The 26,196-nt window shown below is 48.5% G+C and overlaps 1 protein-coding gene across 3 annotated transcripts in view; it reads right to left on the bottom strand.

Moving 5' to 3' along the window:
• fray (oxidative stress responsive kinase frayed) overlaps nucleotides 1–26,196 on the bottom strand; it is a 145,539-nt gene that overhangs the window by 101,807 nt on the left and 17,536 nt on the right. The window contains exon 1 of one of the 3 annotated variants that reach the window (XM_089546026.1): nucleotides 15,130–15,284. The exons of 1 other annotated variant lie outside the window; for it this stretch is intronic. In XM_089546026.1, the coding sequence (XP_089402152.1) occupies nucleotides 15,130–15,149 (20 nt within the window). In that variant the 5' untranslated portion in view covers nucleotides 15,150–15,284. Of the gene's footprint in view, nucleotides 1–3,051; nucleotides 3,813–15,129; nucleotides 15,285–26,196 lie in introns of those variants that run through there. One more of the 3 variants, XM_089546024.1, reaches the window with a different exon arrangement.

A 26,196-nucleotide genomic window follows, 5' to 3' on the forward strand; every position in this document is an offset into this window, starting at 1 on the left:
GAGGACCACTTCCCTAACATTTTCCTTATCACATTTCCCTCACTGTAGTGGTGGCACCTTGTTTACTGTTTATTTGTTTGTTTTTGTTTGTTTATTCATGGTAGCATTATCAGAGTCTTGATCTATAGTAGATTGACTGAAATGCGCTAAAAGAGTGACCCAACGAAATTCTTCAAATTCGCTTCAACTGATTTAAAATGCCGAATATTTGAGCTCTACTCGCCGCTAGCCTATATACTGTAACCTGAATTGGGAGGAACAAACCGTAGGGGCATGTGTACTGTGAGGGCATATTTCTGGAAACTTTTGCCTGAAAGAGCACACAGCGACAACGACAACCGCCTCAAAATGATGTTCAACATTGTTAACAGACAAATAAAGCTAGATTTCCAAACGTACATGCAATTTAACACGGCACGCCCTAACCGGATGAAACACAGCAAGGCGATTTTGGTACCCCAATGTCGTACAAACGCGCAGAAGGCTTCCTTTTTCCCAAGGAGCATTGTTGAGCGGAACGCGTTGCCGAATGAAGTGGTGAACCTGTAAGCGTCCGAATCCTTTTTAGCAGCCATTGTTCCCTACTTGTGATTGCTGCGCATCGATTGCAACTTTTTGAAAGTGCCACTTTGCTAATAAGTGTTGAACTGAAGTGTTGTTGATTGAGTGATGATTGTTCATTGCATAATTTTGTTCGTGTTTTGTATTTCATTGTTTTTTTTTTGTCGTCATAGTACGAGAGTGATTTGTAACAAACAGCATTGTGTTCATTTGTTTTGCCTTTTAACCACTCCTGCCTTGGCGGCCAAAAGGCTGCTGGCAGTATTGAATAAATAAAATAAGGCAAGGCATGTGAGCGGCTCTTGCCGTTGCATCTTCATCCTCGGATTCCTGCCTGCCTGTCTGGATAAGGGAGTCGAAATAACGATCACTAGTGCGCTGGTACTCCAACCTATCTCTTTTGGCCGCCACGGCTTGGCACATGCGATGAATGACGAAAGCCACGTGCCCTTAACAGTGGTGATATATGTACAGGCTTGCACAAAGCAGACGCAAGCGAATATGTTTGCAACGTAAATAAAAGCCGCGTAAGACGGGAAATACAGCGCAAGGTCGGCGTTATGGTCTGAGTGCGTGTGTGTTAGCAAAGAGAACTGACTGCATTTGATGCGCAGCCGGAGAGCGTACAGGTTTATGGTGCATCCTGCGCAGGCTGTTGGCGCGACATTTATCTGCGCAGCCATTTATGCGTCGCCAGGTGACAGCTGCGTGTTCTACAGCCCCGCCTGGGTGATAGCTTTCGACTTCCCGTGATGCAAAGTCAAAAGTCAACGCAGAACTCGGCTTCTAATGTTGAATATATATATATATATGTATATATATATATATATATATATATATATATATATATATATATATATATATATATATAAGATAAAGTCACCAGAACTTGAAAAACACAACAAGATTTAATTCACGACGTTTCGGCTGGAGGACCAGCCTTTCAATTTTTAAGCGATAACATATTCAGTAATATTGTAAATCGAACAACAGCACAAAATAAATAAATAAATTAAAAATCCCCTGTGTCCCTTGGTTTCTGTGGCTGTTGGCTTTTCTCATATAACCGTGCATCCGAATACGGCACACTAAGCGCAAGCGAATAAAACTAATAACGGATATATGCGCTGAGGTTCGGCACCACCAACATCTTGTTCCGATGGCATACCAAAGCTGGTGGTGAAAGACAGTTTGTCTGACAACTGTCTACGTGAAAGTGCGTATTTATACGCTCGTCGCGGCTACTGCGGCTAACCGGATTGGGATTAACCAAATATATATAATCAAAGTAGAGTGGTCTCGCAGGAAACATATATTTAGTGACGAAGAAGTTAAATGCACTCCTGGGGCTCATAACTGAAAGCACTGTACGGCACATGCATTAATATAGTAGCCGAGAAAGAACTAGACTAATAACCGTGTGGTGAGCACAAAAAAAATCGAAAGATGAAGATAATGACATCTCCGGAATAGTACACACCAACTGATCCACACAACAACAAGAGAAGTGGTAAAAACTGCGCAGGTGGATTCATCCGGCGTCAAACGGAGCACCATTTTTATTTGTTATCTCATTATTAATGCTCTAAGTCATTGAATCTCTCCCAGCTCTTTGCAGAAAGACGCACTTCAAAAGACACAAGTGACTGCTTCTAACAACATCAACCGCTTTCTTTGGGTTCATAGTGTTGCAAATCTGCTGTTGCCTCCAGCAGAGTTGCAACGACAGTCACTGACGCTGAATTACCAATAATTAGGAGCGAATCACTCTTTCAAGATTGCGCCGTTTTCACTGATGCGTAAGCGTGACAGTCGGCTGACTTTTTTACTATCAGCTAGACCTGTCTACTCGCACATGCTGGCCCCTATAGAGCAGCCTTGAGTCATTTAGAAAATCTGGCGTTGGATTTCAAATGCATGCGCGCCAAACATAAGGTCACTTAGGCGCTTCTAAACGAGTGCTTACGGGATGGCATTCGGTTCAGCAGATCGCGTGGTAAGGGGTGTGCCAGGCGTTCTGCTAACTGAGCCAAGTTAAATAGTTGAGCTTAAATGCCAAATACATATTTTTTGTGTCTTTTTGAAGTTCTGTACATACAAATAAGCCCTTTATTCCGCAGTGTTTTACGCAGGCGGAGAGTCTCCTCAGACAAATCATTACAGTTTAGGTGAATGACCACAGTTTACTTAAAAGAAAGATGCTACCGGAGACTAGCGAAATCTTCGTCAAATTTTCCTTAACTTCACATAGTTAGGAATGCAACCTTTTCTGCTGAAGCCTCGATATACAAATGGCAACAAAGATGCCTGGGGGCACACGAGCTTATTATACACTGGAATGAAACTGAACTCCTGCCAGCAGTGTGTTGTTTTGGAGCACAGGTGACACGTTCCAGTAAAAGCGAAGCGCGCAGCGCTCTGTCCTGCGTAATATCAACTTCTTACTCCTCTTTACTGGCTGCAACAGGTATAAAAAGGCAGAAGACTTACTCCATGGAACGGGTCCTGGAGAAGAGGCGATGGATGACCTCCTTCGGCACCATAGCGACCGGCACCGACGGACCGTACCCGGATTCCAACAGTGTACTCTGATCACGCGCGAATCGTCGCCTCACTCAAGGCGGATGAAACCAGGATCGCACGGCACGTCAGTGACGCAAAAAACTCGCTTCGCGCCTCTTTCGATCGCACTGCACCACCTAAGCGGTTGGACCGCTATTACACGAAGAAGTGCCTGAAAGCAATCGTTGACTTCAGGCTCCTTGCGCACGACTACTCATACGATCCCGTTGGTGCACGTCGGTATCACACAGAGTCGCAGCTTTTCAGTGCACAGGAACAAGCAGTAATAAAGCGACGACTATTTCGCAGCACGGGCAAAGCACTGCAGTACACCGCACAGCTCGCTGAAGCGTCGATCCAGTTGGTCAGGGAAGCAAGGTTCGTCGCCCGCAAGACGTGATTCGTGTTCGATTCAACTGGCTGCACACTGAAGGAGACGATCCACACTGGTATTTTCCTGCGGGGCTCGGGTGGCGACAAAACTAGAGGGATTTGAAACAGGCAGCGCCAAAGTATCCTCAGGCAACACTCCCTTTGCAATCACGCACAGTGTCACACTCCCTCACGTGGTTCGTGCAGGGCGATCCAGGGACCCACGCTGAAAATAGGCTGTCCTTCCACAGACGTTGTGCAGGACGACTGCAGAATGGTCCGAAGTCCGGTCAACCCAGCTGCCGAACCATGGCTGCCTCGCTCGACTTGAACGCTGTCGCGGATGAAGACAAAGTCGCGTGCGGCAAACTTTCGTCCCTCTTTCCTCCTCCTCCTCCTCCTCTTCAAGGGGCCTCCACGGGTGACCAGCAGGAAGACTGAAGAGGAAAAGAAGAGCGGGGGCGGCTGGCGTCACTGGATGCCCGGTTGCGGGTCCCGCGTTCCGGATCAGCGTCGGGGCGCACAATAAACGAGCTCCGATTGCCGCTGTAAATTGGAGAGACGGCTCGCTTTTCCCTTCCCTGGCAGTGGCAGCAGCCGCAGCACTACAGCTGAGCCGGCAGCAGCGGCAGCGCAGCCGATAGCGCTCGCCGAGATCTCTCCAGTCGCCGCTGGGACGTCGTCGCCGGTTTGGACTAACTGCACCCTGCCCGCAACGCGGCAGCAGCCTATGCGGAACGCGGATCCGATGCACAGGCCGATCTGTACTGGCTGGCTGTAGCCGAGAAGAGCATGAGGACGCAGGAGAAGAGCAAAATAAAATAATAAAGAGAAGAAAACGAATCAGGCAGAGGACGCCTTCTGGGGTTTCTCTGGTTTCTTTCCGAGAAGAAGACGCCCGCAGCTCTCTTCTTCTTCGCCACCGTCCTCCCTTCTCGCAGGTCTTCTCACTTTCTCTTCCTTCCTTTTTTTTTCTCTTGCGGTTTCTTTTTTCCTTTTTTCTTCTTTCTTGCGTTCTTGTCCCGGTCTCGTGTGCCGCTATGCGCTCAAGTGTCCTCCTCGCGCGCCGTTGGCGCCTTCATCGTACTACGCGAGTCTGATCACGTGTCCTTCTTCGGTTGCCTGCTCTTTTTTTTTCCTTTCTTCCTTCTATCTCTTACTTTCTCTTCACCGTTCTCAGATTTCTTTCTTTCTTCCGGTTTTCTCCGGCGGCCGAGGGCGAGACACTTCCAGATCTGAGCGCGACGATTCCCTTCCCCTCCCTCCCCTTCTGATACGGCTGAGCGAGCTGCGCATAAAATGAGCTCCCCGCGGCTTTTCCCCCCACCGCACTCCAATCTGGGCCAGCACATGCTCGGAGTTCTCCGGAGATGAGTTGTACGACAAGGTCCACTCGGAAGACGAAAGCGCGCTGCTTACGGTGTTCGTTCCCCCCTCCGCGTACTCTGGAGATGCAGTACTCGGAATACCCGGCGGGCCACGAAAAACACGCGCTGACGTGACCGAAATATGCATGTCATCTTACCTAGCGGCAAGTAAGTTTTCCAAGTAGGGCTGGGGCGTCGACACTCCTCTGCCAGTAATTTAGGACTGCCATTGACCTGCGTTGTGGGAAAGGTGCTTCACAAACTCACGCTTGCGCCTTGAGGGGAGTGCGACAGCCAGAGGTACCGTGAAGGTATAGACTTGGTTTATTCTTGTTTTCGAGCAATTCGCGACACGTGCCGCATTTTCGCTCGTTGTACTTCTTGTCAGCAGCGCGAAAGCTTCGCTTTCGGCGCTCACCGCGAGGACACCGCCGGAACAACCACCGTATCCACGACAGATGGTCGCGCGCTTGGTGTACTCTGACCTCAGGTGAGGCTTGCCAGACACCATGCACGCATTACGGGAGTGCCTCTACGGGCTCTCAGTCAACGAAATAAACATTTAAAAAACAAAATCTCCTTTTTAGCCTTACGCCTCATGCACGAACCAGCTGTTCAGATGGGTCGATTCCCCTCTCACGGGAACCAGAAGTGCGTTGGCAGCTCCTGGTGTCACACATCAGGAAAGCCTTGGGCCAGGAAGCCTGAGCCAAACCGAGGAGCAGGAAAAGGGCTGTGTTGCTTTGTAACCATTGGAGTTATTTTTCTGCCCTTGGTGTAGGCACCCATGGCTGTTTGTTGTGTACAGCTGTACATAAGCTGCACTATCAGAAGAAAGCATGCCACCAAGGCTGGGGGCCAATAAACCATTTGAGACGGAGCATGAGTGTAGATCTCGCTTCATCATCCTTGTGATATTCAAATATATTCGATGACTCTTATAGGGAAAGCGGAGGAAAGCCTGTAGTAGGCAGATGAATCCCGGAGAATGCATGTAAAATTCGGCTCACCTTCCGCAGGTCTGGACGAATTCCTTTGCAGGAATATGAGCCAGCAAGTTGCTATAGTGAACACCGGACTACTGCTCGCGTGTGCTGGCAAGTCATACTGAAGAGGCAACGCCAGCGTTCCGCTATTGGTCGCAGCGTTATCTCTTCATTCCTTCTTTTAACTTTCTATGTCCTGCATTCTATTCCCCCTTTCTCAACTTATGCCTCGTTGCACACTTCTCGAAGAGCAGCTTGAGTAGCTCAGTGGAGGCCGCTGAAATGCGCAGAACAAGACGTGTATAGGTGATCATTTTTTTTGTTTTTGCGAAAGCTCTAAAACTCTGAAGGAGAAGAAATAGGTATTTGCGTTACAACGAACTGCACCCTTCAAGCGGAAGGGTCTCCCATAAAACGAAGAGCTTTCCATTCCGAAAACAGGAAGACATAACATTTACGACAGAATTTCAGAGCGGAGAAAGCAGGGAAGAAGAAATTTCGCTTTGAACAGGCAACTAAACACACAAGACAAATTCGTCTGTTTCGTGAGGAGTGGGATGTTGCCGTTGGCAACATCCCGGCAAGATTTACGTTAACAGCGGCGGATTGCAGAGATCAGGACCCCGCTCTTGATTGTGTAGAGTACAGCTACCGCTGATAATTGCCACGGAAAGCGCGACTACGGGTCCACTTAAAACAAAAACAAAAACAAAAATAGACAGACGATGGCGTTTTCAAACGGCGCTTCAAATTTCACCTTGGGTCTCGGTATTCTAATTCAAAATGATCTAATCACTCTTCACTTGACTTTTTACCCTACGGCACACCTGACCTCTAAATAACCCTGTATACCAGTTTTTCTCAAAATCAAAGTATCTGTATATTGGCACCTTTCACTCTAAACAAAAAAGAGTAAAAAGAGAGTAATGCTGTCCTCTAATAACAAAATATTTAGGGGAATCCCCCAAGGTGGAGTAGATTTGTAATAAGGGAGTAATTACTCATTGACGTCCACCCGAGCGCAGCCATACGGCTACAGCTTGCCGTCCTGGTTAGCTCAATTGGTAGAGCGACTGCTCCGGTGAAGCGGTGGTCCCGGGTTCGAACCCTGGACCAGGACGAATTTTTCTTTAACTACGAAGTTTCTGAGAAAGTTTCTTTCCTTTGTAGCCGTATGGCTGCGCTCGGGTGGACGTCAATGAGTAATTACTCCCTTATTAAGCTGTCCTCTCGCCGGGAATGCGCTATAAGACAGCTTACCTTCTTCGTGCTCCCATATAGGCGTATTCATGTTTAGAGTGTGCCCCTCCTCGTCTCAGTGGCAGAAACTTGGAGGCTAACCAAAAGGATTGAAATTAAGCTCAGCACCACACAGCGAGTTACGGAGAGAAAAATGACAGCGGTGACGTTAAAAGAACGGAAGCGAGCAGAGAGAGTAAGGGAAAAACACTAGTTCGTGATATCCTAGTTGAAATCCAAAAGAAGAAGATGAACACAGTCAGTGTATGTGATGCGGAGGGGAGATAACCGATGGCCCTTTCGAGTTGCGGAATGGATTCTAAGAGGAGGCGAACGTGTAGAAATAAACGGCAGAAAGTTACGTGAGCGGATGGGATTAAGAAGTTTGTGGGGATAAGATGCCCGCAGCTGGCACAGGAAAGGGTTAATAAAAGAGAAATGAAAGAGGCCCTCCTTTTTCATGCAGCGGATGAAGCTGGGCATTCGGCAATGACAATTAAACTTAGTATAAAAATCTAATTATAAAAAAAGCAAGGCACACGTTTCCAGCATCTTCTTCCGACGGCCCTTCTGCGGCGAAGCTCAGATTTCGAACCGCACTGTCCTTCGCATCACCATGCACCGTTTCCACAGGTGTGGTACTTGCAAAAACTAGAGAGGAGCGTCCTAAAGGACACACTCGGCCATTCGGGTTAGATGTCCGGCGGTAACGGCTCCTGTCGGGCGTCTGCAAGGTGCAGCCGGCTAAGGCTCTCCGCTGCAGAGGCACTTATCGTAGTGTCATTTGATGACTCTTGGCGACCACGAAGTCAAAAAGAGTTGCTGAGCAACTTTCTTTTTGTCTTATCGCATGCACATATCGAATCTCTTCCTTTTGCGAAGGCTTGCATCTGCCCCGTGGCGGATGGTTATAGCGCTTTTTTATGCAGCATAATATATAACAAATGTATTCGTTTTGTATAACCGGTACAGTTCGAGCGAACGAGAATCATGCTCCATTTGTCGCAGCCTCATCGCCTTCGCACTTGTTTTTCTTCAGAACTTGAGAAAAGGAATCTCGGATGGCAGTTGTTACTGAGCAGTACGACGAACACTGCAGTGGCTCGCTTATTCGGGCTCGTTGGTGAACAGGAGAAATTGGCGGTGGCCGTAAGTTCCGAGACAGGTGCTGCAGCTAGAGGCGGTAAGCTGATAGCGGAGCCATGTGTTTTAATTTCCCCCGTGCCTTTATCCGCTCACTCCTTCTTTCCAAGAAGAAAAACAATTTCAGCATAGAATCCGCCAGCAAAAAAGTGCTCGGCCCGAGCATCGCATAACATGTCTGGCCGAGCTTGGGGATATACATGCGTCTTACACGACCCAACGACAGCACCGCTATTTCTGGCCAACATTGAATAGTGGTCTTACCGACGTTGGCCTTATGTATTGTCAAAGTGTATAACCAAAACTGAAATAAAATATGTTACAGCATTTAAAAGAATAAAACACATCTTAAGGACCAACGCGGCTTTCTGGAAAATGTTTTTTTTGATAGATTTGCATGTAATTTTTTTTAGGATATTAGAAATAATGTCTATGGCTTTTCCCAAAAATTTCAGTTTATATATTTATTTACGTGTGCATACCCTCAGGGCTTACACGAAGCAATATATCTCAGAAACATTTTTTTCTAGAATTTATTTCTTTCGTCAATCTTGTGAAAAGCCTTCAGTTTACAAAATGTGGCGGAAGGTTGGTTAAACAATCATAGCGTTTGTATAGGCACATGATAGAGCAAGACATGCTTACAAGTTTTTTCTGTGCAGCACGCAAATCTCTAACTTCCAATTTTTTAGATTTTTTCTGTGCATTGAACAAATCACAAGTTTCAAATTTTTGCGGTGCAGTTGTCGTAGGCATGTCTATACTGGACACGAAATTTCGCGCTAGGAATATATAATTCATAAATTTGAAAAGCCAAGAATGTCAAGACCTGCATTTTGGTTTTAGGTGTGCGACGAAACAAACGTGGTCAAAATAAATTAAAAAGTCGCTAAGACATCGGTAGCACAAAGAGATCAGCAAGCGAGAAAATCAATATTGAGATAGAAAGTATTCAAAGTACGCTCACTACAACATATACTTCTGTAGAATACACTAGGGTTGTAGTCCTTAGCGTTCTTTCCAGGGCAGTGTTTCTTGGTTGCCTCTTAGTCCGCATGGTGCGCAGTCCGCCTGTTTGTACGCTCTAAACATAAATACGCCAAATATGGGATTAAAAAGAGAGTAAGCTGTACTCTAGCGCACTCTTTTATACGAAAGGGAGTGCGCTAGAGGACAGCTTACTCTCTTTTTAATCCTTTCTGTTTGGAGTGATAATCGGCTCTTGCTTGCAAAGTACCCCCGAAGAGCTCGGCTGCGAATCCACGGCGTCCACCGCGCGGACGCCGTGGATTCGCCGTGAATTCTTGATAAAGTTCGCACTTTCAGCGCAGCCTGAAGTGCCTGGATGTGCGCCCATGACATCCTTCGCGATAAATTTGCTCGCAGCAGCCCGCGCAAAGATCTTCTTAGCATTCATGGTCATTGGCGTATTTCGCTCGCGGCTGCAGTGACAATGAGCCGTTCGGTATTTCTTTTTGAAGGAGCTTCGGTCTACGGCTGCTGAAGTCCGAACAAAAGCATAAATCGCGAAACTATCGAGCAAGCGGAGCACAAGCGCCGACGCCGCTCAAACTCCGCCGGTTACTATGGGCAACCATGGAGGACAGCAATAATGGCTGACGCGCGGCAGTCGCGTGGTGAGACGTTGAAACTTTTGCTTTTTGTACGTTTGCTTTTGCGAGAGTAATTGAGGTGTGGCGCCAGATTTGAAGATGAAAAAGCGTTTCCCTAACCAACAACATCCCTATATAACGTTGGCTCAATGTCGGTCAAAGGTACAGCTGTCAGTTCCGTCGGTTGCTGACCTAAGACCGATGTTTTGGTTTTGGTTTTATGGGGTTTAACGTCCCAAAGCGACTCAGGCTATGAGAGACGCCGTAGTGGTGGGCTCCGGAAATTTGGACCACCTGGGGTTCTTTAACGTGCACTGACATCGCACAGCACATGGACCTCTAGAATTTCTCCTCCAAAGAAATTCAACCGCCGCGGCCGGGATCGAACCCGCGTCTTTCGGGTAAGCAGCCGAGCACCATAACCACTGAGCCACCGCGGCGGCCTGAGACCGATGTGGTCGACCTGTCATCGGTAGACGGCAATTTCCACTTAGGTTGCTCCACCCTTCAGGTGGAGTAGAGCACTGATAGTTGCCTTCGTGAGCTTAGCTTACTCTCGCTTGCGTCTTTTTCACGCTCTTCCTTGTGACACAGAACCCCTTTCTTTATGGTGAAGGAGGTCACGTAACGGACACTGGAAACATGCACCAGTTCAAAGGCGCTTTCGAAGCGTGGAAACCACGAAAAAGAAGAGCGCATTCTTTTCTCGCAGCTATACAGAGCCACGTACAGAATAAACGAGCGTCATGTGCACTGTGCACACTCTAGCGCAATGTGCACAATTTGTACTTTTCAACTGGCGCCTGTTTTGTTTGTCTGTACTTTTTGCTTTCTCACCTTTAATCCTATTTTTTTTTTCTCTTGTGTTGCTTATTGCTCCTTTATGCAAGCTTCCGTGTTATGAAACTTCTGCGGCACCTGTAAGCTAAACCCGGCGTTCATTACCTCGGCTCGTTACAGCGCCACAACTCCTTAAAGTTTCGTTTTTTCCGGCTAAAATGACCATGAAAACGCAGGGACATTATCTTTGCCAAGGATACCGCTAGGCGGAGGCGCGTGTGGCCGCGGAAAAAGAAACAAGCACGCGATTCGGCGTCGCGCGGCGGTCACGATCATCGTTTGCGCAACGGTCGCGTCGTGACTCGCTAACTGCGTCCGTCGCGTATATTTACGCGGCCGCGCCGCTACACCACCGAGTCACGCTTCACCCAGAAGGCCTCAGTGGAGACAGGTGCTTTCCTTCCGCCTCCTGTTTGGTAAAACGGAGTAAGACAGAGTGCTTGTACACAAGTCGACACACCGGCGGGGCATACTTAAAAGCAAACGCAGAGGTTCTTTCACGGGGAGGTGTGAAACGGAGGGCGTTATTTGGCATTTGCTTAACCCACGGTGCTGATGTAACTGGGTAAAGGCTTGACCGTGTGGCCCCGTGTTCCAGGCGCGCCACGAGGGAAATTAAGTGGTTCGCAGTACCCCCATCGTTGTCGCCACATTGTCCGGAGGAAAGGCAAGCAGTCTGGGAGTTGTTCACAAAACATCAATAAAAATAAAGTGCAACACCAGTGGCGGTTCCTTTGAGAACTAAATCTAAGCTGTTTGCAATAGCAGCATGCTGTGCTGCATGCTGCTATTGCAACATGTTGCAACATGCTATTGAACATGCTGCTATTCGAACATGTTGCATGTTATGTTACATCTAAGCCGTTTGCAATAGCAGCCTGAAGTAGTTGAGTTGGGTTGAGTTGAGTTGAGTTGAGTTTAGTTGAGTTTAGTTGAGTTGAGTTTAGCTGAGTTGAGTTGAGTTGTTGTATGCTACAGCCTGAAGTATGTTACACGTGCTCTACAGCGCTCTGTTTCATGCGTGGTATTTTTCCATACCATGTCAAAAATGTACACATAACGGCGCGCGTACGTGCCTTATGGTGCACACGTGCATAATACTTTGTGGTCTCCATCCCCAACGTGGACTCTACCCCTGCTCTTTGGAAGCGCAAGTTACTCCGACCAGCAAAAGCAGCAGCGCTGTACTGCAACGCTGTTTCCACAGCCTTGAGTAAGCAGCGGCTCCCTCGGCGGTGCATTCTGTTCAGTCACGTGATCAGAACCGAGCGGCCACAACGGCCGATCGCAGCTACTGCAGCGGAGAGACGACGGACAACCACTTTGAGGGGCGCTTCCTTTGATATAACCTCGAAATAGAATCGAAATCTGCGTGCGTTTGCGCGGCTGTATGGGCCCGGAGGCGAGCACTATTTCGGTGGAGTGCCGCCCGGAAGAAGACGACGCAGCCGCGCACGTCGCCGCCCCCGGAGAAAGAAAGGCCGCGCTGCAGTCAACGCACTGACGCCCCCTCGGTTTATAATTGGCACCTCGCATTTTTTGTGTGTGCGCGCGTACGTGTGTGCGTCCGCGCCCCCTTGTGAAGGCACACTCTCTGTGGCTCTTATGTAAGCAGCCAGCGAATGTTTACCGTGCACTGACCAGACACTTCCTCAAGAGGAGTAATAAGGGAGTAATTACTCATTGACATCCACCGGAGCGCAGCCATACGGCTACAAATCAAAGCTACACAGGCCTTTTCTCAGAAACTTCGCAGTTAAAGAAAAATTCGTCCTGGTCCGGGGTTCGAACCCGGGACCCCCGCTCTACCGGGGTTCGAACCCGGGACCCCCGCTCTACCAATTGAGCTAACCGGGACGGCAAGCTTATGGTAGGGCGAGTGCGAATTGATCAATAACTTGAAGTGGGAACAGTGTTAGTCAAATTTTGGGGGAATACCCCAAGGTGGAGTAGATTTGTAATAAGGGAGTATTTACTCATTGACATCCACCGGAGCGCAGCCATACGGCTAAAAAGAGGATGTCAAGCTCAAGAGGAGATGTCAATTCCGCTTTATCCTTTTTCTTGTTTTCACAATTTGTTCCGGTAACTGTGTAATTATGATCAGTACAGTGCACGCAGAGACACTGTATCAGCGAGGGTTCGTGAACTTAGTCATCGAACGCACGGACACACTTCACTCTCACCACCACACGATTACTCGTTCCCTTGTTTATCGCGTCGCATGTTCCCGAGATACGCGCAGGGCCGCGAGCTTGCCCGACCTGTTATCGGCCGCTTACTTGCCATTGCAGCAGTACGCGTGTATCGAGAATGAGTTACAGTCTGAAGGGCACTAGAAATGGGCCCGTGACGCCTCTGCTCCTGAAAGTTGCGTGAGGTGCCTAGAAATCAGACAGACGCCACCCGTCCTTGGCGTGCGTCTTTTATACGCATTCTGCATCTTACATTCAGCTTTTGTAATGCAACAACGCCCATGCGCGAACGACGAGAGGCGTCTTTGGATCCTGGCGGCGTCCAGCTGTGGAAGCAGCGAAGAATACTCAGTGTGTGTTCGGTCAGGAATAACTTTCCGGTACCATGTGAGCTGTGGCGTCCGCTGCTACTGACGGTCAGCACGTAAGGTTGTCCTGTGCATTGGGCGGGGGCCGGGCGATGATACGTTTTTCCCATATAAAAACATCCGCACATCTCGTTCCGGCATTGAGAAGGATTCTGAGTGAAAGCACAACTTTGTTACGCGAATCTTCGTATTTTGTGGCGGTCGACATTGTATTTTCGCGCGGATTTAATATGCCACAAGGAATTCTTCGCACTATGCTTAGGATCTCGTCCAAATTACATTCATTTGCGCACAAGTAGAGGTTGGAACACTGATTAATGCTCTCACTAACTGTACTTGTTTCGAGTATATGAGGAGAATCCTAAATGATGAATCCTAATGAACACTACCTGTTCATTAAGACCAGTAACTGAATGACTGGAAATGCCCTCGGTCTCCTACTCAGTCACGTAAACAGCTGTCCGGAGAAAATACCTGTAGACATGCCTGCGTATAACGCAATAAGAATTTTTAGCCTGGTCTGTATGACCAGGAACTGTACTCTAGGGCCACGCCGAGTTGCTTATCAGAAACATTCCGCGCAATCTTTCGCAGATAACGCAAGAGGAAGAAAAGGAAAGGTCAGCCCCGCATTTACAAACTCTTCTCTGCGCGAACAGCGAGTGCCGTGAGCACACAGCGCTGGCCCCCAACTCTCAGGCACATCTCCCTGTTTTCTAAAGTTTCCATGTGACAAGTTAGTACATTTTGTGTGCGCAGATGCAATCAGGGCAATAGAAAACCCAATTTCGTTGGTATAATTAAGACTCCTGCATTTGTAGCTCTCTCCCCTTATCCAAAGCGCTAAGAGAGGTTTTTTTTTTTTCAGCTGACAAAAAAAAAACAAAAAGCAGGGGAGCATACGCCTATAGATGAGGCAGTGCATTGTGTGTTATCCTCCCTCGCTTGATACAGGTCCTCGTATCATGTGTGGGCAACGCACTGAGACGGAAAATAAAAAAAAAATATATTAATAGGAGAACGAAGCTTCCACACTCTTTTTGCTATTCAGGCCCTTTTCTGTGGCGTCTATGCGCAATACAGTTCGCGACGACTCTCCGAAGAAGCTGCATTATAACCAGCCGTATGTCGTATTACAAGCACTCGATTCATTATTTCCTCACTTCTCCGCACGCAAGCGATTAAAGTACACAGGCGTGTCTCTACGAGCCTGAAATTCAGGAAACGACGATGTTCGCGAACACGTCGCCTTTAGAAGCTGCAGACGCAAGCCTTGATGTGCGCGCTGCAAAGTGCTGTTCCTAAAGCCAAGGTTTCGGGCTCTTTTTGGCTTCGAAAGTGCACGCACTACGGCAACTCACGAAATCGTGCCGTCCGATCAAGCGATCGTGTGTCCAATCATTACGTGATACGCATCACGTGCGAGCCATCTTCGAACGCACGCGCGCCTCGCAGAGTGAGCGCCTTTGCGCCGATCTCTAAACGTCCCCGTCTGTTTATCAGCTGCGTAGACTAAACACTGCAGCTAATTTTCTTCGACGTTCAAGAGGCGCCGGCGTTACCTAACGTGTCTGACGTCGGAGAACGTCGTTGACACAGTAAAGACGTCACCTACTCAGCAGCCGCGCTGGAAATAAATTTTCTCGCGTTGTCTCGTGTCAGCAAAGATCTCAACGGAGAAACCAGCGGGTCTTAACACGCAGCAATTGGTCGACCGCGCATGATAACAGCGTGTGCGCGCGTCTTCGAAAAGAGTCTCGAAAAACAAGCCAGTTTTTGCAAAAACACGCGCCTTCCTTTTTTTTTTTTTTTTTTCGTCATCCTGCAGCGATTGATTCAGCGGAACGAGAGCGCTAGTGTCAATATTTGAAAGGTGTACTCACTTATCCTGTCTCCCCCGCATCGCTGTGTCCTGGGCTCTTCTAACGCAAGCACATTACAACAAGTCCGCCGCACTCCAACCTTCGCGGCCGGGTAACCTGACCTGGCAGCGATAAAAGCGACGGATAAGTCGACTCCCCTCCGTCACCTGCGTCGCTGCTCGGCTGAGCCACTCTCCATTGAAAGAAAGTTTCGTATTTCTTCGCTTTTTGTTTCTCCCCCCACGAGTGCCGCTTTTGGCCACGCTCCGTGATCGCGGTGTCGCTACATGCCAGAGCGATAAGGAACTACGCCGATAACACCAGGTTACTCCTCGGAGACATAATGACCCGCCTTAAGCTCTCATTGATATCAGTGAGCGGCGCGGTGAACCGATATGCGCGGAACGGCCCACACGTCCCACCGCAGAGCGGTAAGTAGAGTGTATCAGCTCAGTAACAAGCACGGACGATCCTCAGAGCATTCCGAGAGTTTTCTGTGTAAACATCCTCATCTAAGCTTCTCCCTATCGCGCTTTAGGGTTCAGCCTGAAGTGTTTAGGGCTGAAAGACGAACATATATGCGGTCCTCAAAAACGGTGCAGCAATTATTTCTTCTTCTGCGTTGATTCTTTTACGCCTTTACTTCTGTGGCAGTACTTGGCAATTTGTTTTAAAATGTTTTTTTTTTCTTTTCCATTTCCAGAAAGTGCCGCTTTGCACGTATGGACGACACGCTCAAGCGACGTTGCGGCGGAGACATTGGCCATTATTTTCCGCACCTTTTTCCTTTGGTTTTCATACTTGGAGCATTGCCTCAATGCCTAAGAGGAGAGTATTACATAAAAGGGTGCAAGGTTCACTGAATGAATAAAGTGAAGCATTTAAGCAGCCAAGTTATACTACCAAACTTCCTCCGTTCCTTGCGGCGATTCTGTCATTGTGTTATGTCTTGTACGCTGACATCGTCGTCTGAGAGATACGACATGGTCAGTAGACGAACAATAGCCTACCCTGGAGGCAGAGCGTCCAGCTCTTCTCAAAGCATCCCGGAGAGCACTACAAGCATCCACTCGAAAGGACGCCGCGCTCGGGTGCAGACTCCACCATTTCACGAACCCGATCGTTCCCGCTTATGAAACGTGCAGACGTGTGAGCGGGAAGCTCCGGAAACCTATATACCCGGACATAGTCGGCGACTTAATTAGTCACCACAATGCACAAGAACTGTGCGTCGAGCTGAACACTTACGGGCCGATTTTCTGGGTGCCTGAACACGCACAATGAGACGTTACAGGAGCGTACAAGACCGTTCAATACAATTTCTAAACGGGAAAGTTGGTTATACATTCTTGAGGGTAAGAGCGCTCACCCTTTCCTCCCCGTCTTTTGCGCTGTTACCGTCAAGAATGTATAAGATGGTGTTATATCTGAACTGTCTGGGAAGGCACCGGTGCGTCTCATTGATGCCAAGGATACCGTGGAGCGCTTAAGGGCGGATAGCAACCATGGCCTGGCAACGAGCACGCGTCGACGAGGGCTGCCGTAGCGCGTGACCGTACACGAAGCTCCAGTTCGCATCGCATCGAGTATCCGAATGAGGCATAAGCTACACAGGGCTGCCCCGGAACGGCGACCTCGCCCAGGTGCGACGACGTGGGCATGACGCAAGCAACGCTGGCTCCACGCGGGGTTCGGTTTACCGTAACCCGCCTGCTGGAGAAACTTACACGTCGCTGAGAAGCAAGCCTACAGGACGAACGGACACGCCGAGAACACGATCTTCCTAGTTCGAAGCGTGAGAAACAGCGGTTCCCTGCCGAAGGCTGGTGCTGTGTGTACCTACGTGCTATGGCTTACGTGCAGGAATTCGAGGGCGGGCCTTTATGGTGCCGTGTGAAGAGAAAGGCAATTTGTGCCTTTCGATTGGTGCGGGCCCAAGGACAACGAATTCCCTGCCTAGGGACCTAGGGACATTACAAGGCTTAAAACCCGAGGTTTCCGCATCGTAGATGAGAATTCTCTGAAATCTCTATCTGTAAAGATGCAAATAAATTCTAATTCGCCTACGAGAGCTCCTCGCCTCCGAGGTTCCTCGGCGCCTAGCTGGTCTTCGCTACCCTCGACTCGGGCCCAACGTCCGGCGTCGCGACAATGGCATCCGTGCCGAACAATATATACCACCTTGGTGGACATACACACATCTGCCAGCTGGACCCCTGAACCTTCAAGGGGATCGGAAAGCAATGAGATAGCTAGATCATTTAACACTTCTGCTGGGAACGAGATGACTACCCTGAGCAGCAGGCGCAACGCCTTCCATCCTTGCCGGAGGAGCTTTGAGGTGCATATGCAGACACTGGCCCACCGGCCCGCAACATACATTTTCTTATCACCGGCTTTGAGACATAAGCTTTTTCATAACGACCTTAAGGAAGAGTTGAACCATCGCTTCCGAAGCCCCGCGATCGCTGCCTGGGATTGGCAGGTTTATTCGGACGCACAAGGAAGCTCACGGAACTAATTACTGGGATTTTCACGGCAGCGTTCGGAGATACTGCTTTTCACAAGGCAAGTAAACGCGGCTATCTCTCCGCTCTGAGCTCACAGGTTTTTTTTTTCGGTATGCCCGAGCAAAATGTTTTGCGGCAGTCAGCAGTGACCAAATCAGTATCCGCCTTGGTCCTCGTGACAACAGTGGGGTCACAGTTCAACACTGACACCTCGAACAAGAGGCAATTAAAGGACGTTCAATAAAGAACGCATATCAATCAATCAATCAATCAATCAATCAATCAATCAATCAATCAATCAATCAATCAATCAATCAATCAATCAATCAATCAATCAATCAATCAATCAATCAGCGACGATTAGGGCCCTGTGCACAAGCGACACTAGATGCTGTCCAATCCTACGAGTGACCCATTGCTACGAAGTGCCGGACTCCGGTTAGATGCAGTGCTGGTGGCAGATGGCTTTCACGTCGCGGAAAAGACGTGCAGGGCAACGAGGGCGGCTAAGCAGGACTTTAAAATGAGGTCAGTCACACGTATCAACAATAGTCAGGGCCACCACAGTACTGGTCAATTCTTTCTGAGAGTTCCTCAGCGCCAGTGGGACATGGAGGAACAGCGCACGTGTCAGAAGGCGACTGGCATCATACATGGTGAGGAGTTTAGGCGGTGACGAGGCGGAGGCCACCAAGCGGGCCACTGTGTCAATCTGACTGTACGCAAGAGCGTCACGTGGGATGCGGTTAACTTGAATTTGTTGAGGGCCTGGTCAGCTCGACGATAAGCGAGCTGACACAGCACGGCGCTGTGATTGGTGAACAGAGTGATATGTATGACCGTCATTCGCACACACACGCACACACACACTCACACAAAATGTCTCGCTTTCTAATGTATACTCTTGTGAACTGTAGATACGCAGTAACCAGAAACGCTTAAAAAACGAACTATGGTTTTTCGTGTTCACTAACATATCGAAGGTGCGAACTTTACCGCGAAACTGCCGTTTTTTAGAGAAAGGGCCGCCCACACGCTGTCAGTCATTAGCGCCCGGTCAAGACGAATACAGGAACTGGTTTGAGGAGAAGCATGAGGTAAGTCACGTCGAGAAATATAGAGAAATTAACTCGGAAATTAATTTCGAAGCGTTCGTAAACTGCACGACAGCGTTGCACTGTAGTGAGTACCTCTTAGATGACGTATTTACAATGGACACACGTTTTTCAGGTCAAATTAAAACAAGTATGACAGCCCCTTTCACCTTATACCGCTCTTCATTTTTGGGGCGCCACCGAAGGAGCTCAGCAGCTTTGGCGCTTGGCTGCTAATTCCGAGGCCACGGGTTCGATTCCGGCCGCCCCGGCCGGGATCATTGACGTAGCAACTCGCTGTTTAGAGAGTGGACAGGGTGGCAATACACACAGCCCAATGTGGCCATGTATTCTTGCTGCGTTAATCTGGACAGCGACCAGAAGGACAACTCGTCCACCTAAACCGCGCAGATGCTTCCCTTCCTGCGTTTTGAGTGTAGGGTACCAGCGAAATGTAGTGCGAAAGTGCAAAATACCTTGGTGACATCCATCTTTTTGTTTATTTTAAGGTTTCGTGCGTTCAGAGGCAATTTGCCTGGTCGATGCGTCGCTTCATTTGCCGTATTGTATGAATGGCTATATGAAGGAAGCTCTCTCAGCAGCTTTTGCGAAGTTACTGCGTTGGAACCGAAGCGTTCCTTTCAACGAGGCAATGATCAGACTCCTGTCTAGTAAGTTTTGGTACGTGCCCGTTTTGCGATGTTTTTTACAGGAAGCCCCACGAACGTGTGGAACGATTTCCCAGTGAAGTCCACTGTTGAATATTTTTAACCCAAACGAGGCAACCTTGTAGTTGGCAAATGAAACACTTCTACCGATTTGCATACTTATTAACATTACGAAAGCCCTCGTTGAATGTTACGCAGGCTCCTGCAAACGCATGGAAGGACGAGAACGAAAGTAAAATTATCACGACAAAATATTGTGCTCTCAAACGCCGGTACACATGTGAATCCGAAATCTGCACATTAAGAAATCTTAGCTCTTCGGACATTTTGAAGCAGCTGGTCAGCTAAACTCTAAACAGAAAGAGTAAAAATGGAGAGCGCTAGAGGAGAGCTTACTTCCTTTTTAATCTTTCTTTTCCAGCGTATAAGTCAGAGCAGCCTTTCACAAGGAAAAGTGCGACATTTCGGCTCCGTACGGCTGCATTCTTCGCAACACACTTGTACTATGGCAGCCGCAACGCCACTGCTTTCCTTATTTTGCTGTCGGCGTATCTGCTTTTTATGTATGACATGATCCATCACGAGCCGACGAGCTTTCGTCACACCCTTGACTGCATTAACCACCATTGTTCCTCCGCGTGGGAGCCGGAACGTCGCTTTCTTCCTTGTATTGTGGTCGTCGTTCGAGCTCCTTTACGTATCACGTGGTCTACCACGCTTGACAAGCTTTTCTGATACCGTGGGCCTGCTTGCCAGAAATTTCCTAGTTGTAATGGATCGCATCGGGCTCTCCTGACGCGCGTAAATCATCTCTCGCAAAAATAAAATAAAATAAAATAAGCTTTCAGCTTGACCGAAACGCGTTCGTGGCCTTCGTTTCTTTGCGGAAGATGGCACGCTCTGCGGATAAATATCATCCATAGCTTAAACGCTGGAATTGTAAGGGGAACCCTTGTATACAGATTTGAACACGCATTATAACTTGATATTCTGGAGAAGACTGGCACGTTTCCTATGCCTGAAAAAAAAAAAGGGGGGGGGGGGGGGGGAGATCTTCCAGCTTATTCTCCATTATCGTGAGCGATGAAACGACTTCTGTAGGTGTACCGCATTCTGGCGGCACATATAGTGAATGCAGTCTTGTATGCGTCTTGTTGTAGTGAATGACGCCTGAACATGCGGTTGCCGTTTGCAGTGGCGCGTGCGGCTTGCACGGATCCCTGTTAGATTTGCGAGTAACCCTTAGCTGCTTGCACTGTTTTCCAACGATGTTGTTCCGGCAAGTAACAAAGACAGCCTGCATGTTAATAACAATTAAATTGAACAGGACACTCAAGCTCCGCATTAAAGGTATGACGCGATAGCGTAATGGGTTATCTGCCATATATGCAGCAGGTCATTCCCTACTTTACATTCACAGATCCCTGGGAGTCCTCATACCCCTCCTGGCGCAGTGGTGCAGCAGTTAAGCGATGCGCCACTTCCCTGCGATGGCAGGTGCTCCCAGCGGTGGGCCTTGAGCTGCCGAGGTTGCATTTCCCGAGCGACCAATCAGTAACTTAGCTGCCAACAGCCACGGTGGGCATTTTTCTCGCCATCTGGTGGGCAGTTTGTGATGACACCGTAAGGGCACGTGACCTAGGTGGGCCACCTGCCTCTTAGGCTGCGCTCCAGAGGCCACCTGTCATATCCATGAGGATCCATAGCGCACAAAATGCCATATCCAGGCACGTGATTTTTCGCTCACAACGCCGACGCCGATAACGTAAATGCGGCCGGATTTTCAGGGGAACGGGGCTTTCAAAGCTATAGCGCGTTAAAAATCACCCAGTTAGAACTTCAGGTGAAGCTCGGTAACTGTCGTCATCCAAAGTTGAGCGAACTTGAAAGCGAACGTGATTGGTTGAGGCGCGCGCTAGCAGTGAGAAGGCGTCGAGAACAACGGCGCTATGGCGCTGAAGCGCTTGAGCAAAAAAAAAAAAGAGTTGGTCAGAAAGAAAATAAGGACAGAATAACTGTCTCACTCTCTGCGGACAACTCAACTACGCCTTGAGGGAAGGAATGAAGGAGAGAGTGAAAGGATGGCATGGTACGGTACAGTACGGTAATGGTATGGTATGGTATCAGATGTCATCGGGATTCAACGTCCCAGTGCTATACGGGCTATGAAGGACGCCGTAATGGAGGGTTCCGCATTAATTTCGAACACATAGGGTTCTTTAATGTGCACTGACATCGTCCATCACACGGCCGCCTTGAGTTTCGCCTCCGTCGAAACGCGGCCGCTGCGGCCGTGATCGACCCCGCGTCCTCAGGTTCAGGAGCCGCGCTCACTAACCACTTAGGCGCAGCGGCGGGGAAAGAGTGAAATAACGAATTGATAAAGGAGCGCCGTTGTGGAGGGTGGTTATAGTGATAATGATGATAATAATTATGATGAAAAGGCGCAGAGGACGAGAGCAGAGGAGCAAAGACGAGAGCAGAGGAGTGGAAGAGACTAGCGCGAAAAGTTCTACTCCTCCCATGCTGAGCCTGAAGGTCATCTGGCTCTTATATTTGACCTCTAACGGGAGGCGCGCCGCATGTGCAAGATCACGCGTGGCAGGTGCCTCGATCTTCTTTTACGTCCGCCGCTGCGCCGACCGTTGTTATGTACGGTCGCTCTTGCACTTGTGGCAAGTGATGCATCACGTGATTGGCTCTCGCTGAAGTCTTGAAAAAATAAAGATGAACCAAAGCTAAACCGTGTCTAACCAATCATAACAGAGCTTTCGCCCTGTATATCCTGGCTCACCTGAGTTGAGCAGCAGCCACTTTTTTCTTCCTCATAATGAGCTGCCGACAAGCCCAGATTACCACTCTTTTGGTGGTGGTAAAAACTTTTAATGGACTAACAATAACTTACATAGTGGAGCGATAGAAAGAAAATTGAATTGAATGGAAGAAAAAGTGGGCGCGTGGATTAGTGAGCAAACAACAGTTATAGAGATTTTAAATGAAATTAGAAAGAAAATATAGACATGGGAATTGTAATGCGCACAATTCAGAACAAGTGGCCTGTTGGAGTTACAGAGGCCCAGATTGTATACCAACAGAAGAAGAATGTACTCAAAGGCGGCTAAAAGTGAACTATAGAGTGACAAGCTTCGGAAATACGCCGAAATAACGTGGCCGAGGTTCGCGTAAGGCAGGAATTATCTGATGCTGTTTTGAGAGGCCCATGTCGTCCAGTAAACTACACTCGGCTGATTATAATGATGAAATATTATGCTTGTTCTGCTTGTGGTTTTTTATATATTCGTCCATCAGGACATTGAGCTACCCGATCCCACTTCAAGGCTCCAAAGTCGCCGTCTTTTTTTCATTTCTGTAAGAACACATCAAATAGAGAGAGCGCGTCTCTCTCAAGACCTTTTTTTTTCCGTGACAGATCTGGCAAGATCACAAGAATGAACAAGTCTCTAAAGCCAGCCTCTGCGCCCAATAGTCGCTTAAAGTGTGCCACTTGAGTCAGGCACTTGGTTTCTCCGTTTCAATGAGGATATATTCTGTCTGATACTTTGCGGCCCCGGATCCACTCCACAATGAGAGAAAAGACCACTTGAGCAGCGAACGACATGACGACCCAGGAGGGTTTCGAGGCAGCAGATGGCAACTGGCTAGAGAAATAAAAAAAAAAAGGCTGCAAGAGAGTGCAAGCAACAAACGCACGCAAACATATAGGCGCAACGTAGTTTCTTAGGAAAGATACGGGGCGCCAATGATCAGTGACTCGCTTTAGAGGCGTCAAATGGAGGTGATTCGTTATGTTTATATATTAAAAGGAAAATAAGAATTATGCAAGCAATAAAGTTACGATGAAAACTCTGAACCCTATTTGTAGTAGGCATCATTAAGATAAAACGCATACATAGGAACTGACCACTGTCACGTTCGTATCTCGAAGAACTTTAACTCGTTTAGCTTTAAGGCTTCTGCTGAAGAACTCATAACGATTCTGGCCGCATACCCGGTGCCGTAACCTTCTGTTGTAAGCTTCATACTATATTGACGTGGTAGCAGTTGAACCCTTTAGTTGTGAACAACAAATATACGACAACCTTTTTCGAAATGTAACACAATAAGCCTGCTGCAGCCGTCATGTCAAGGGATAATTTCCTGGATGACCCACGAAGACACGGAAGGGACGTCCCTCGGTTATACGCAAAGCGGCCATCATACAGGGTCTGTTCTGAAAGTAGTAGGACTGTTTTTTTCCTGGGCGAACGGGCGGACGAGAGGCGGTCTGCGCGTGGAAGATCGTTGAAGGGGGATATTGGGAATGCTGGGGAAATTCGGCGGTCGGCTCTCGGCCGTTGATGAGAGGAGGTCGCTTGTACTGCGAACCCCTGTCGAAACGTCTCGTCACGCAGAATCGTGGAGCGTTTACTGGATCCGCGATACGCGATCAAATTTTGAATAAATCTTGGTAAAACGGGCAAAGAGACTCACAACCTGGTTAAGGAGGCCTACGGTGACGCTTCCATGGGTAGATCAGGTCTTTGTTGAGTGGCACAAGCTGTTCCGAGAAGGTAAGGAAAGAGTGGAAGATGACGACCGCTCCAGACGCCCTTCGACCAGCAAGACTTAACGAAAATATGTAGAGAGTGAAACATTTACTTAACAGTGATCGTAGAATGAATATCAGAATGATTGCTGATGACTTGAGCATTCCTCAAACCCAAGTTTTTGAGATCGTGACAGAAAACTTATCTATGAGGAAAGCGTGCGCGAAGTTGGTGCCGGGAGTGTTGTCAGAGGAGGAAAACGCCAACCTGAAGGATCTTCTGCATCATGTGAAGGAGGACCCCGATTTTTTGCCCAGCACAAGGCGGCAACGCTGCCTCAGCCCCCCTACAGCCCGGACTTGGCCCCGCCAGAGTTTTTTCTATTCCCGAGAATAAAATCGACGCTCAAGGGGAAACATCACGTATCGGTAGAGGCGGTTCAACAGGCCGTGACGAGAGAGCTAAACAGCATTTTGGTCCAGGCGTTCCTGGAGGCGTACGAAAACTGGTAAACTCATTGGCAGCAACGTGTAGGTGCGGAAGGGTGCTATCTTGAAAAATTCTAATCATTTTTACTATTCTCTTGAATAAATCTTGTTAAAAAAAATGAGTCCTACTACTTTCAGAACAGACCCTGTACATATATAAGACATCCGTGGGATCGTTTTCGTGCTTCCGGGAATACGTGATCACCCGGATATCTGTGGCATATAGCAGGAATGCAACCTTTCTCACTAAGTATCTGTCATCATCCATTTCATTAAAAGAAGGCTATTCAAATTCACTTTAAAACAGCTAGCTTCACCATCGGTCCGAATACCAGCGTGCTTAAAAGAAGATTCGCCTGAGCCACGTATTGCGCCGGGAGCTCGCGTGGTGCTAAAGTTGCGCTGATTTATGCATCGATGAGTCAGAGTCGGGTTTCCGGGCGCGTGCGCTTAAAGAAAATCAGCATGTTAATACCAAGATCCAGGAGCAGCCTAGCGGCTTTTGTTGCGTACCACCTGTGTGTGCATTCTCTTTTCTCTATGTTATTCATGCCGGCTTGACGGAGGCAGCACAGAAATGACGGGTTTCCGAGAGCCAGGCGCAGCGGGACGGATTCAGCCGCGGCGCCAGACAGGCAGGTGGCACGGCAGCGTGCAACGGGAACAAAGCCAACTCAGCTTTGCAGATAGACAGACAGCGGCAGCAGCTCGCTTGCGCAGACATCGCACGCAAGTGCTGCGCGGCGATAAAACGACAAAATAAAGAAGCACTTGCTGCAGAGTGCGCCTCCGACAGACTGTAGGGGCACGTGAAACAGGTCTTGCAGGCCGCCCCAAAGCAGCTTTCCATTCTTTTCCTTCAAGCTTACTTGGTTTTGCTCTGCTGGAAAAACGCCTTCCATTTTTTTTTTTCTAGGCGCCGGTTTTTGCGTTTGTTGCCGGCGGCAAAGCTTGTTGCGGAAAAAAGAAGAGAAAGAGAGAGACAGACAGAGAGAAAGAGAACGTCAGAACGAAACGTTTCAACAGCGTTGCAGACGGCGCGCCATCTATGGAGCAATGGCGGCATCGCCAACACGAAGGCCTGCGCTCACTTCCTCGTGGCGTCGCCACTTGTCTCGTAGCCACACCGAGGAGATTTCAGCAGCTGACATTCGCACTCCCACGCGTTATCGATCCTGAACCTCTGCGCAGTGGCTGCTTCCGAGGCAATCTGCCCTTTGAAACAACCCCTGGCAACAACTAACCGGTGCAGTAACTCGAAAATTGCACTAAGGTGAATCACTGAAATCCAACACGGATCGCTAGTGACATTGTAAGGCTAAAATCGAGATACACTCAACTGTTGCGCTTTCTACCAGCGTGTCTATCACTACACACAGCGAATTGCATTTTCATGGAGGTTCAAAAAGGCAATGATTACATTTAGTCAGAAAGCGCGACTTTCTTGCTGACAGCAGAACCTCCCACTTTGGGCGCCAAAATGAGGCCATGTCGCAGTGGCACGTGATAGCGACTAGCGTGATACTCTGATGACAACGTAACAGACACAAAAAGGCCGAACTAAAACATATGCAACACCAGGAACAGTGGCATTCCGTAATGGGGCAGTTAATGCGCAGTTACGTCATCGACTATTTCGCCGTAACCGAATACTCAACAATTTTCTAGACACCGCGTAACCTTTCTTCACTCACAAGAAAAAAGAAAGACTGCTCTGACGGCGACGTTCAGCTCGCGCTACCTGCATTTTTTTCTTATTACAACGGAAGCAGCCCACTGTG

This window comes from Amblyomma mixtum, chromosome 5 (genome assembly GCF_055824585.1).
Source record: "Amblyomma mixtum isolate Tamu chromosome 5, ASM5582458v1, whole genome shotgun sequence".
NCBI classification, from domain to species: domain Eukaryota; kingdom Metazoa; phylum Arthropoda; class Arachnida; order Ixodida; family Ixodidae; genus Amblyomma; species Amblyomma mixtum.